This window comes from Calypte anna, chromosome 14, assembly GCF_003957555.1.
Source record: "Calypte anna isolate BGI_N300 chromosome 14, bCalAnn1_v1.p, whole genome shotgun sequence".
NCBI lineage: Eukaryota > Metazoa > Chordata > Aves > Apodiformes > Trochilidae > Calypte > Calypte anna.
In genome coordinates, this window is record NC_044260.1 from 14228726 (window position 1) to 14240895 (window position 12170).

At 51.9% G+C, this 12170-nt stretch overlaps 1 protein-coding gene across 6 annotated transcripts in view; it reads right to left on the reverse strand.

The window, feature by feature from the left end:
* RHBDF1 (rhomboid 5 homolog 1) overlaps nt 1–12170 on the reverse strand; it is a 55758-nt gene that overhangs the window by 9681 nt on the left and 33907 nt on the right. For 4 of the 6 annotated variants that reach the window (XM_030459975.1, XM_030459981.1, XM_030459976.1 and 1 more), the window contains exons 2-7: nt 10402–10543; nt 7887–8017; nt 5307–5420; nt 2926–3139; nt 910–1116; nt 59–181 (exon numbers count right to left, since the gene is read on the reverse strand). In XM_030459975.1, the coding sequence (XP_030315835.1) occupies nt 59–181; nt 910–1116; nt 2926–3139; nt 5307–5420; nt 7887–8017; nt 10402–10543 (931 nt within the window). The remainder of the gene's footprint in view (nt 1–58; nt 182–909; nt 1117–2925; nt 3140–5306; nt 5421–7886; nt 8018–10401; nt 10544–12170) is intronic. The other 2 variants (XM_030459978.1, XM_030459980.1) reach the window with 1 other exon arrangement.

A 12170-nucleotide genomic window follows, 5' to 3' on the forward strand; every position in this document is an offset into this window, starting at 1 on the left:
GACCTGGAGTCTTGCATTGCCTGTGGTGCCAGTCCCACCCCAGAGCCCTGCCCCTCACCCGAGCAAAGAAAGAAGTGTCAAGCTCATCAGGAAAATCCACCGTGTCCTCCTCCAGGAAACTTGCTGGGGTGAAGCTGCGCCGCTGAGCCCTTCTCAGGGTGCTGTCCTTCACAGAGCGTCCCTGCAGCCAGAGAAAGTGGCATGGAGTCACTGCCAGGAACCTGAACCCCAGCACCCTACAAGGACACCTCAGCCAGTGCACAGGGAGCCCAAGTGCTGAGCTGATTCACACCTGTGTGTGGAGCACAGCAGACCTGCTGATGTGTGACACCTTCCTGGTGAGACTCAAGAGTGTTGCCCCACTTCTTGACCCACAGTGCCCATCTCTCCCATGGGTGAGGCTTGCAACATGCTCCTCTGCCACCTATTGTACAATGCCTGACCAAACCACAGGGACAGGTGGTGCAGGACACAGCAAAAAGCTCACTGGGCCCAGGAAAGTGGACACATGGCAGGTTGAAGAGATTTGCATACTGAGAGCCTTCGGTACTTCTGCTCTTTTGTGACTACTGACCTGGAGCAGATAGACCAGCCAGAGGGTCTAGGCAGGCTGAACTGGACCTGCTGGAACACTCTAAGGCTGCTGGCTGTGGGAATTAAAACCAATAAACAAAAAGCAAGACCTGTACCAAACCTTAGCCATCATCCTTGTTTCTTGCAAATCCTGCCTCCTAGACACACGGCTGAAACACAACAGGAGGTGGCGAGATGGTTTTGTTCCTTTCCCAACACTGCTGACTCCCTGCATCCCCTCTGCTCAGCAGCTCCTTCCCTCCCTCCCTCCCTCCCTCCCTCCCACCCTTCTCTCCAGGCAGATCCCCCAGGCTGCTCCCTGCCCTCCCCCAGTACCTTCACCAAAGCTGCAGCAGCTCGGAAGCTCATTTTGGCAACGGATTCGCGTTTGCGGCGGCGCGGGAGGCGATTGAAGCCTGAGCGGGAGCTGGTGAAGGAGCAGAGGGAGGTGGCCCCGGGGGTGATGGGGGTGTGGGGGATGCTGCAGCCATCGTTGTCCTCGGCCATACGGAAAGCTCGGCCACGGGCCAAAGGGTCTATGATCTGCCAAGAGAAGAAACCCATCAGAACCCTTCCAGACCACAGCCTCCTCCTTCCAGTGACACCAGCCCGGCAGCTCGGATCAGCCAGCACCAGGCTGGAGAGCCCAACAAGGGATGCTACAACATGGAGATATGGAATCATGTGTTGCATGCTCAGCCCTAACTGCATGCCTGAAACCCTAAGTCCTCAAACCTCTCCCCCTGCCTTTTTTCTTTTGTTTTCTTCTCTTGGGGGTATATGTCAACAAGGGAGGGGGTGGATTCTCCGTCCCTGGATGTGGCACTCAGTGCCATGGTCTGGGAACCACAGTGGTAGTGGATTAAGGGTTCTTAATGACCACAGAGGTCCTTTCCAACCTGGCTGATTCTGTGATTCTCTGACTATTTTCACACAGAATGCTCCTGGTGGTCAGAGAAGACTCCAGTCTCCTTCAGCCCTCCCTAAGCTCTTGGTTTCAATCATCTCCTGTGCCAGTGAGTTCTGCAGTCAGAGAGTGTGCTGTCTGAACAGGAGTTTAAAACATCCCAGAACAGAGCCATGCTCTTTCTTCACCTAGTTTTCTTCCTGGGAGTGGACAACCCAGCTGTTGAAGCTTAACTGTCTATTTACATCTGCTTCCATTAATGAAGTTACAACAGCTGGAAAAAGCAGGCAAGTTTCCGGGAGCTGTGAGTCCTTCTCTGGGGCTCTTCAGGCCAAAGCTCTTACTTCTTTCAAACACACAAATCAACCTAATGAAAATATTGCCTTCAGCTACAAACCTTGCCTCTGTCCTTACATCATCACAGCTGTGGTTTCCCTAGGATAGGGCACGTATGTCCTAATGTTGTATGAGCTTTGTTTTTAATCCACAGTTGAACACTCAGTAGGAATCTTTATGGGCTTGCATCTCCTGATACCACTGAGCCCAACAACATTTCTGAGTCTCCTGTGACCAGTGACTAACTGCAAGACACTTCAGCTGGTAAGAAAAGGGGAAAGAGCACAAAAAGGTGAAACTTGAGTAAGAGATGCACAATATCCACCTCTGCTTCAGTGATGCAGCCAGGCATCAGGGCACAGACCAACCTGCTCTGGAAGGAATTTGATGCCCCACTTGCCCCAGTGGGGTTCACTAAGGCCCAGTGATCAACCCTATGGATTCCTGTTGCTGAGCTTACTGCAGGTTAGTTCTGAAGTGCTGGTAACTGGATGTGCCTGACGGGGTCTTGTCCCCTAGGGTCACACTTGAAGGTAGTTAGCAGAGGGCTATCAGATGGCCTTTGCAGGCACTCAAAATAATTCCTGAGGACCTGTGAGTAGAGCTGTAGTACTGCTGATGCATGAAACACTTTGTAAAGCCCTAAAGCATGAACAGATGTTTTTGCCTGCACTCTGCTTGGACAAGGATCCACTAGCAGTGTCCTGAGTGATACCAGGCCTCTTAGTGTATTTGGAGTCCAGGATACTGCCTACTCTGTGTGCAATACCATTTTGTCCTGCAAAATGGCAGCAAAAAAGCCCAAGCTGAGAGCATCTGGACTCACTGCTGTGCTGCACAGCTCTAATCACCACCAGAGTCACAACAGGACAAACACAGCTCTGAGCCTATCACTGAAACAGCTGAGGGATCTCAGCCAACCAGACTGGAGAGAGGCTGCTGAAGCAGGGAGCCTGCCAAACTGTACCTGAGACATGAGAAGTGTCTGAGCACAGAGCCCAGAAATGCTCAGGCAGAGCTGAGCCCCCAGAAAGGTCACAGCTGCCCAAGCTGTAAAGAGACCGTGCAGGAAACTCAGGGTGGCCTTGACTCTGCCCCAGGTTTCTCACCTTTTGCATGCCCAGCTGGCAGGGTCCTACATAGAGTGGTGGAGGAGTCTCTGTGCTTGTCAGGGAAATATTGTCCTGGCTGGGCAAGTCCATCTCCCGGATGACCTGAGGTTTCAGCTTCCCGTAGCGCAGGCTGCAGTGCCGCAGGCTCTTCCTCTGCCATTTCTGAGTAGCATCACTGTCTTTGCTCACCCCAAACCAGTCTGCTGTGCCTCTGAAAGATCCCAGCACACAAGTAAACATTATGTTTTTTTATGGACTAAGCAGCAGAAAAGACAAAAGCCCTGGCAGTCCCTTCCAGCCCATCCAGACACAAGGCCAGGCAGAACTCTTGCCCACAAGCATCTTGCAGCCTGTCCTCGACTGATCTGAGCAGGCTGACAGAAGCTGGCCAGGAATGTTCAGCCATCAGCAGCATTCTGTCTTTAAAGACAGAAGAAAACTGACAGGAGATTCACTGTGGGTAGAGGACAGCTTGTTCTGAGTTTTTCTTAAAAAAAAGAAAAAGAGATGGGATGGAACTCGGTGAAAGGCTTTTTTATTTCCTTTAAAACCCATCTATTGAAAACACTTACCTTCCTCAGGCCAGCTCTAAGTCCCCATTGGGGGACTGTACTGTATAATGGCTCTGTAGCTTCTCCCAAGAGCCACCAGAATTCATGGTTCTCTCCCAGCCTCCCCCAACACTCCCAGGATATCCCTAACTTCTCCACCTCATGCCACAGGACTTCTCCTCCAAGGTAACATCAAAGGCAAATGTTTGCTGTGGTCCTGATCTTTGCTAAGGCAGACACACACAGTTGCAGAAGTAGGAGCACAGGGTTGCAGCCAGGAGGTAGGTTTGCTGCCAAGTGGCTGCTCTCAGAGAAGAGCAGTGGATCAGAAGCAAAATCCCAAGGAAGGCAGAGAGGGCTTGGGATATTTCATACCAATAATCTCCTTCAAATCTGCAGGATAGATGGTATCCTAAACCTACACAGTTCATTGCAGCCCTGCCAAGCATTTCCCACTGGGGTTGTCCTTCCTCAGCAGATGACAAGCTGTGTCAGCCTACAGTTTTCTGGCCCAGGTGTGGAAACCTCTAAGTTCTTCCAAGCCAATCCCAAAAACCTGCTCTCAGACCCCCTGCTCAGGAGCAGGATATCTTGGTGAGGTGAAGCAAGACCTCACAGGTCACAAGGGAGTATTAAAACATACATCTGAGTAAATAAAGGCTGGGTTCAATCTAGAATCAGGTCTCACAGGGCAGCTGAGTGAGACACATGAATGGTCCACTGCACCAAGAGCAGTGCCTCAGAGCCCTCTGACACTGCTCCTGCTGCCCTGGAAGGACGAGCATCACCACTGCACTTTTGGACTGTGAGGCCCACTTCTGAAAGGCCAGAGATTGGTCCAGGGCCAGGGTAAAGAGCTGTCCTATTCTCTGATCAGTCAAGATAGTCCAAGAGAGCTGACTACAGAGTTTAGGGTATCTGGAGCACCCTGGGAAGATGTCCAGCTAGGGACCCCCATCACATCCTACAGACTCCCTGGAGCACTGTAACAAGCAATGAACCAACATCAGAGGTCAGCTCCTGCTCTCCCATCACACTGAGCTAACCAGCTCTGAAAGCCCAAGACCAAACACAAGCAGTTGCCAAAGGTGGACACAGTGCCTGAGTGGCACCTGGCCAAGGCTGGCAGGGAGGAAGGTTGGACAGGGAATGGACTCCTTGGGTCCAGTCCCTACAATGCATAAAGTCATACTGCCTGTCTGATTTAAAAATTGTCTGAGCTCCAGTCTTGGGGCAGTGGTTGATGTGCCCTGGGCTCCTGGAGGGCTCATCTCCTTTGTCCCAAGTACACGAAGACCTCCACCTCAAAAAGAAGACAGTCACATTTGGATTAGAACAAGTCATGATGTGAACAGGGACACAGTGGATGCTCTCTTCCAGTCAGGAGCCTCTCAGCCCCATCTGGACCAACACGCTCACATCTGTTCGGTGCTGCTTCCTCTGTCCTTCTGCCCCAAGGAGGCTTTGGGGACAACATATGCATGTGCCATGTGTTGCATTGACACTTGCAAAGGCAGGCTGTGCCGTGGCTGCCCCGGGGAGATATTCCAGCTGCAGTGAACACCAGGAGGTTTCCAGCTTGTTAGGAAAGGCAGGAGGGGAGTGAGGCTGGCGGGTGGACAGCTTGTTAGTCCATGCTGCTTATTGACAGCTGCCTGCGCGTTTAGTAGGAGTGACAACTGGGGTTTGTTAGAAGCACAAATGAATTTTCTCACTCCTGCCTGTTTGTGGGTCTCCTGGCCAGCCCTGGGGAGGCAACACAGTCCCAGCGACAGCCCTTGCACACACATGCAGGGGTGGGTTCCACACTCAAAGTGCTGCCAGTACCTGAAAAACGATCGGGGCAGGGACTGCCGCTTGCTCAGGGAAGTCCTGCCCGCCCGGTGCCCGTGAGCAGGCAGGGTCTGACTCCTCTGAAACCTCTGAAACCGAACCTGTCTGCTGCAAAGAGAAGAGAGCTGAAGGGAAGGAGCCAGCAGGGCTGGAGAGGAAAGCAGTGACCTGCACCTGACACTTCCATGTCTCCTGCTATCCCCAGCGGCAGCAGTTGTGCCACAATGCACGGGACAGTGGCCTCTGGCTGAGAGCTTGAAACAACCCCAGAGAAACAATCACATCAGCTTTGAACCCAGGAGGCTGCTGAATCCTTTTAGTGCCTCTGCACCTCTGATCTGTGTCTCCCATTGCTCTGGAAGATTGCAGGGATGCTGTGATCTCCCTCAAACCCCAGACCTCTGTGATCTGCTGCCTGCTGCTCAGATGCCCAGCTGCAGAGCCCACTGGCTGGCTTTGGACACCAAAATGAGAAACTATGGAGGTGGCAGGCAGCTGAGTCATCTATCTGCTTAGATACAGATGTCTAATGCTACTGGAAGTGCCCTACACCCATTCTGATTGACCACAGCAGGATCTTGCCTGGTGCACTGTGCCACACCTGCTGCCTTGCATGGGCATTTTTAACACTTTGGGGCACTGGAAGTGGTGTTAGATGCCAATACTCAGGCACACAGATCACTCCCATGCCATGTTCTGGACACACCAGCTTGACCTTACACTCACACTCGATCTGTATCCTCCAAGCCCCAGGGAACAGGCTGGCATGGAGTCCTGCTGCCAGAGCAGTTCTACATTCTGTGCATCCTGGGGGCTGTGTTAAGTAGAAAATCTGGGAATCAACCTTGCTGAACACACTAAACAAAACCCTAAGACATCTTTATGGATTCATGGTCTGTAATTCTCTATTACACCCTTAGCTCTGCTAAGCAGAGCACAGGTTTTTATGCCTTTCCTTGGTACTTTTCAGTGCTCTGCCCTTGTTTCTGATCCACTTACTTCATGCTTTCATTGCTCATGTCATGTGTGCATCTCCTGCAGCTCTGCTCCTTGGAAAGTCTTTCCCATTGCAGCACCTGCTCTCCTAGTCCCATCCCAGAAGCTCTGATCCTGGGCCATCCCCCTTGGTAAACACTCCCAGAGCACAAAATGCCTAAGGAGAGGCAGGGATGCAGCCACCAACCTGGGATGAGCCCCAGCACTTCAGAGGAAGATGTGTTATGGGGTCTGTTTGTGCAACAGCCACCACCTCCAAAGCCAGGCAGGACATAAGCATGTCCCTCAGCACGTGGGACACACACCCAGCACTCCTCCCTTGCTCACTGTAGCTCCACACATCTTGTCTGTCTTCAAATGTAGTAGCACCAGGGGCAAATTTCTTCCCCAAGCACCAAAGCAGTTGGCAGTTCCCCAACATCTCCACCCTAGACACAAGCTGCATGCCATGAGGACCTCTGGGACAGGTTACCCTGGCCCTCCCACACAATGCTCCTTGTCAGGGCCTCCCCAGCTCCTTCCCAGGATATCCCCTCACCCCTGACATGTCTAATTGTCCTGGCAAGGAGCAGGACAAGGGCAGGAGGTGAGGGAAGAGGCAGCCCAGGTGTGCAAGGACAGCCTTGCAGCCAAAAGCTGCTACAGCCCTGAAATAAAGCAGAAGCTGCTTCATGGCTCAGCCCTCCCAACCTTGCAGGATCAGAGAGAGCTGCTGGGGGAGAGCCTCACCAGCTGGGAAACATCTGAGGAAAAGGAAAACAGTGTGTGGGAGGTCAGTCTTTCCCATAGCTGGAAAGTTGCTCCTTTGTGAGTGGGTGAAGGCTGTCTGGCTGAAAGAGCCCCTGACCCACGGAGCTCCAGGGATGGTCCTGGGATCCAGGCAGCCCTGACACATTGCCAAGGATAAAATCCCAGCACCTCAGAAGAGCAGCTGCAAGAGCCACTCCTGTTGGCCACACTGGGATAAGCCTTTGCCACAGGGAGGGCACAAGCATCCAGCTGTGTGGCCATGTCTCAGAGACCCTTGAGGCACAGAGACAAATGACAGCTCACTGTGCAGGTGTGGTGAGAATGACCAGAGCAGCCTATCCCTACCCCCTGTCACCCTCCAGTAGCCATCCCAAGGATTTACCAATGAGCTTGTGCTAGAAGCCAGACTGCTGAGAGCCCTGTTCAGAATGGGCTTCTGCCTCCCCCAGCTCTCAGGTACTGCACAGCTCTTAGACAAATGCTCTCAAATACTGCACCAAAGTAAGCCCAGCACATTACATCATCCAGTCTCAGCTAAACAGCAGAGCCTGAAGCACCCTGTTACTCAAATAGCCAGCTCCCTGGAGCATGGGCACAGCCAAAATTTGTCTCTAAGTGGCAAGAACAATTCACTGTTCTGATCACCACAATATTCCTCCCAGGACTTGTCTCCTCACTTAGTAAAGACAGGCTACAGAGAATCCCTGGGCTCAGGGAAACAACCTAACCCACCACTAAAGTGCCAGGCAACAGGGACCAGCAGAGGACCAGAAATCCAGAGATGAGGGGTGGCAGTGGCTGGCAGGCTGCAGCAGGTCAGTGTCTCACCTCTTGATGGTCTGGGTGATGGAGGTCTGTCGTTGTAGCATGGGTCTCCTCAGGTCGTGGGGCAGGGAGGGCACACGGGTGTTGTCGGCGGGCATGCTGACGCTCCGCAGGAAGCCCTGACGCCTCGTTGCCTGCCAAGAGAAGCAGGAGGAGGGGGGTCAGTGTTCTCAGGGGGATGCTCTGCAAGGCCACTCAGCCTGCAAAATTATTTAGTTAGCAATCCAAAGCTGCCCAAGACTCCGGACACAAGCTGGAAGCAAGATCCAAGGAGGGAGGGACTGTGTTCAGAACAGCGCTGCAGCACAGAGCGGTTGGATGAAGGACACAGTCTCTGCTGGTGTGGTGGGTCTCAGCTCACAGAACCACAGAATCACCCAGGTTGGAAAGGACCTCTGAGATCACCAACTCCAATCCTTAATCCACTGACACTGTGGCTCCCAGCCCATGGCACTGAGTGCCACAGTCTCTTTTTAAAAACCTCCAGGGACGGAGAACCCACCCCCTCCCATGGCAGCCCATTCCAATGCCTGATCACTCTCCCTGTAAAGAATTTTTTCCTAATATCTAACCCAAAACTCTCTTGACAGAGCTTCAGAGCATGCCCTCTTGTCTTACTGAGAGCTACTGAGACCAGCTCTGGCTTGGCCCATGGACTGTAGATGGAGTGTGCATAACATCACCTCCTGCAGTGTCTCCTCCTGGCTTTTTTCTATCCAGAAGGAAAGCAGACCACTCATTCCCAGAACACTCCATGAAGAGAAGAGAAGCACAGCAAATAAGATTTGCTTCACAAGAGACTCTAGATTAGCATTAAAAGCCAGATCTGTGGGTGGGCCTGTGCTGTAGGTGCTGCCTGGTGCAGGCTAAACAAGCTGGGAAAGCCACATCAGCTTTGTTCACAACCTAATTATCTGGACACACTGAGGTCTGAAAGCTCCCAGCATGTCTAGGCTGAATGTCACCTACCAAATATGACAGCACTCACCAGACTGTTCTTGGCTCACACAGCTGCCTCCCCAGGGCTGCTCTGGGTTAATTTTTCATCAGCTTGGCAGAGACACCACCACCCATTTATAAAAGGCAGGCTGTGTAGACTGTCTCTCTGGCAAGTGAGGCTCTGGACAACTTTTTTCTCTGGTCAGACACTGTCTACCTCAAAACTGCTTGCTACTCCATCCCTTCCATCCCTGAAAGCTAGTAATTTCCACTAGCCTTAACATTCTGATTACATTTTATGTGAAAACAATGCAATGCATTCCTCAGGTTATAAGCCAAAAGAGCCCATTTTGCCCTCTTATCCTGACAGGCTGTGCTGTGCACACTGGACCTCCAGAGGACATCACCTCTCCCAGCTCCATAACAAGTGCAGAGTCTCTCCAGAAGGTGCCATCTGCACTGAGAGATTTCAGGTGAGAGAATACCCATCAAATCCTTAAATCAGTGATTCAGAAGGTTTCAAACTGCACTGGTGAAACCCTGCATTCCACTTCTAATCCCTGCAGACTGAACTCCACCACATTCCTTCCAAGGGAAGACCAGGACCAAGACTGATCTGCCAGAAGCTGCCACATAACTGAAGTGCATTTTAGTCCCTGGACCAAGGCATGGGAAGGTGCCAGTCCTTGCTATTCCAAGCACAATGTAAGCTCCCTCTGGAGACCAGCTTGTCCTCAGCTCCCCTGCAGGGAAGCTCTTTAACCCTCCAGTTCCCCAGTGCCTGAACTACTCCTTCCCATGAGCAACTGAACCCTGGCCCTGCACCCCAGCTATGGAGTTCCTGGGTAGCAGGGACCCTCCAGCTCTGCCTTGGGCTCTGTTCCTCCAGCAAGGTCACATCAGCACCCAGCAATCATCCTGCCCTGTCTCACCCACACAGGAAGGCTTTTGCCACCTTGCAGCAGAAATTCCTGCTGTTCTTCCTATTCCCAGCAGAAATTTTGCACTCATACTTTGCACAGTTCCTCTTAACCCACCTCTACTTCACCACCCTTCAATGTTAAACTTCTGTTTCATCCCACATGCTTTTCTTCTGTTCCTCATGCTAATGACAGCTCTGTGCTGCCAGTAACTGTTCTTTCCATGCTGTTACTGACAAGAGCCTGTCATTATCTTGGCTGTTCATAAGTCAGACTCATTCCCTGCTCATTTCAGCAGGAGTTCCAAGGCTTCATGTTTGTCTAGGACAAACTTCACTCCTCCATCTCCCCTTAAGAGATGCCTGCTTGAATACCTCACTCCCAAACCCCCTAGCCAGGAGACTTTTCACAGTCCCTACATCCAAACAGCCAAGTCCACTGATCTGAGCACATCAGCAGCACATCAGCAGCCCCCCCTCAGCCCACCCACATCCCCTTCAAGGGGGAGTTCCTTACTCATCATAAATTTACCAAATGGCTCTGCCCCTTCTCATGTTGCCTCTTGACCTGCCATCTGCCCCTGCCTCAAGCCCTCAGACCATGGGCACAGAGCTGCTCCCCTGCACAGCCCCCCCATCCCCCTGTCCCAGCCCCCCTACCTGCACAGGCTGAGGCTCCTCTGGCACCGCCACGGGCGCTGGCACTGGGATGTCCAATTTTAACCATGGTGGCTTCTTCCTCTGTAAACTGCTGGTGCTGTCGTGTCGTGCTTCTGACATTGTCCCACGTTTGTCCTCAGGCCTGGGAGAGGAGAGAAATGACTGCTGGGATGAGGCCAGGCTCAGCCCTGACATGGTGTGTGCCAGCAGGGCTGGGCAGAGCACCCTCCTCCAGGCTGTGACTGGTGGGATCCACTCTCCACACTGGATGATCTCCCAAGCTCCTCATGAAGGTTCAGGGATCACCTCTTGTGTCCCCATTTGTCAGCCAGGACCAGTCACTTGCAGGACACTGCATGTTCCTAAGGCCCTGTAGGACCTCGAGCCAGAGACCACAGTTGGAAGTGTGAGAGTCACCTCCCATTAAGATTTGCTGAGACTGCTGTGAGATCCAGATTAAGAACCAGTTATGAATTAAATCTTAATGAGATCTGGATCCAGTCCAACCAGCTAAGTAACTGCAGCACCAAAAGCCACTGACCTCCCTCTAAAAAAAGCTTGTGACTCACACAGACACCCTTGCCCACTCAAAGCCAAGCACCACACTTCATTAACGAGCTGAGCAATTAGCAAGTGGCTGTTCTTCATTGCTGGCCCCACTATCTTCTAAGTGTACTCAGCTTCTAGAAACAGGAGAGTGCACACACAGTAACACAAGTGCAGTGTGAACCTTGGAGAACTGGCATTAATCCTGAACTGAGAGTGGTTTTCATACATAAATAATAATTACATGGTATTTAAATGAAAACCGTTCTGTTACCAAAACACCAAAGTAATCTGAGTGACTCACTCTCATCTTGCCACTTGCCATCTTGCTACTACACTGCAGCTTTCTGCTCCTGTTTAGGTTACACACAGTAGGACAGGGAGCACACAGCTCCTTCAGGCTGGCAGAGCACTGTGCAGACTCAGAGAAATTAAGAAAACAGATGTCAGTGATGGGAGATCAGCCCCTACACTTCCACGGGTACTTTCCACTCTGGGTTATTCTACAAGCCCATATTTCTTCCTTCCCCAGCACATGCACCATCATAAGGTAGCAGTGAGAGGCACTTGTGCTGAATGGGACAACAGATCCAACTCCCTCCTAGGTTCCTCCTTGTGTTGTCCACACAGGGATAAAAAAAAAAAATCAAGACCACAGTGGCCAGGTGGAATAAGCATCCAGTTAGCAGGCACACGACTTGAAAAGCTCAGAAGAAAAGCTCCCTGGATTAAAACTCAGTGCTCTTACCATGTTGACACAGTAGTTGTTTTTTCAAATGCACCCTGAGTTTAATAATGCAAGGATTCTTCCTTGAGAGTGGCCAAGTCCTAGGACAGAATGAGAGGCAGCAGGACCTCCATCACTGGAGACACAGAGCCCTCACCTGAAGGAGAGGCTCTGAGCAGTCTGAATTAGCCCTGCCTTGCACACCATCTGAGCCAGACAACCTGTGAAGGTCCCTCCCAACCAAAATTAGGCTCTGGTTCTCCAAAACATGCACTGCCTTTTGGGGCATTTCCACAGGATTCCCACTGCAGCTGCTCTGGAAAGGGAACAGCACAAACTCTGAAGCTTATCATTGCAAGAGAGACAGGGTGGTGGGGGAGGAAACAGGTCACCAAAAGGGAGTGGGGGATGATCCGGATTGGGTCAGGAGAATCTCATCTAAAAGGAGCTGCAGAGCAGCTGCTGGCTGAGTCCTGCAGGCTGGGCTGGCTGCCAG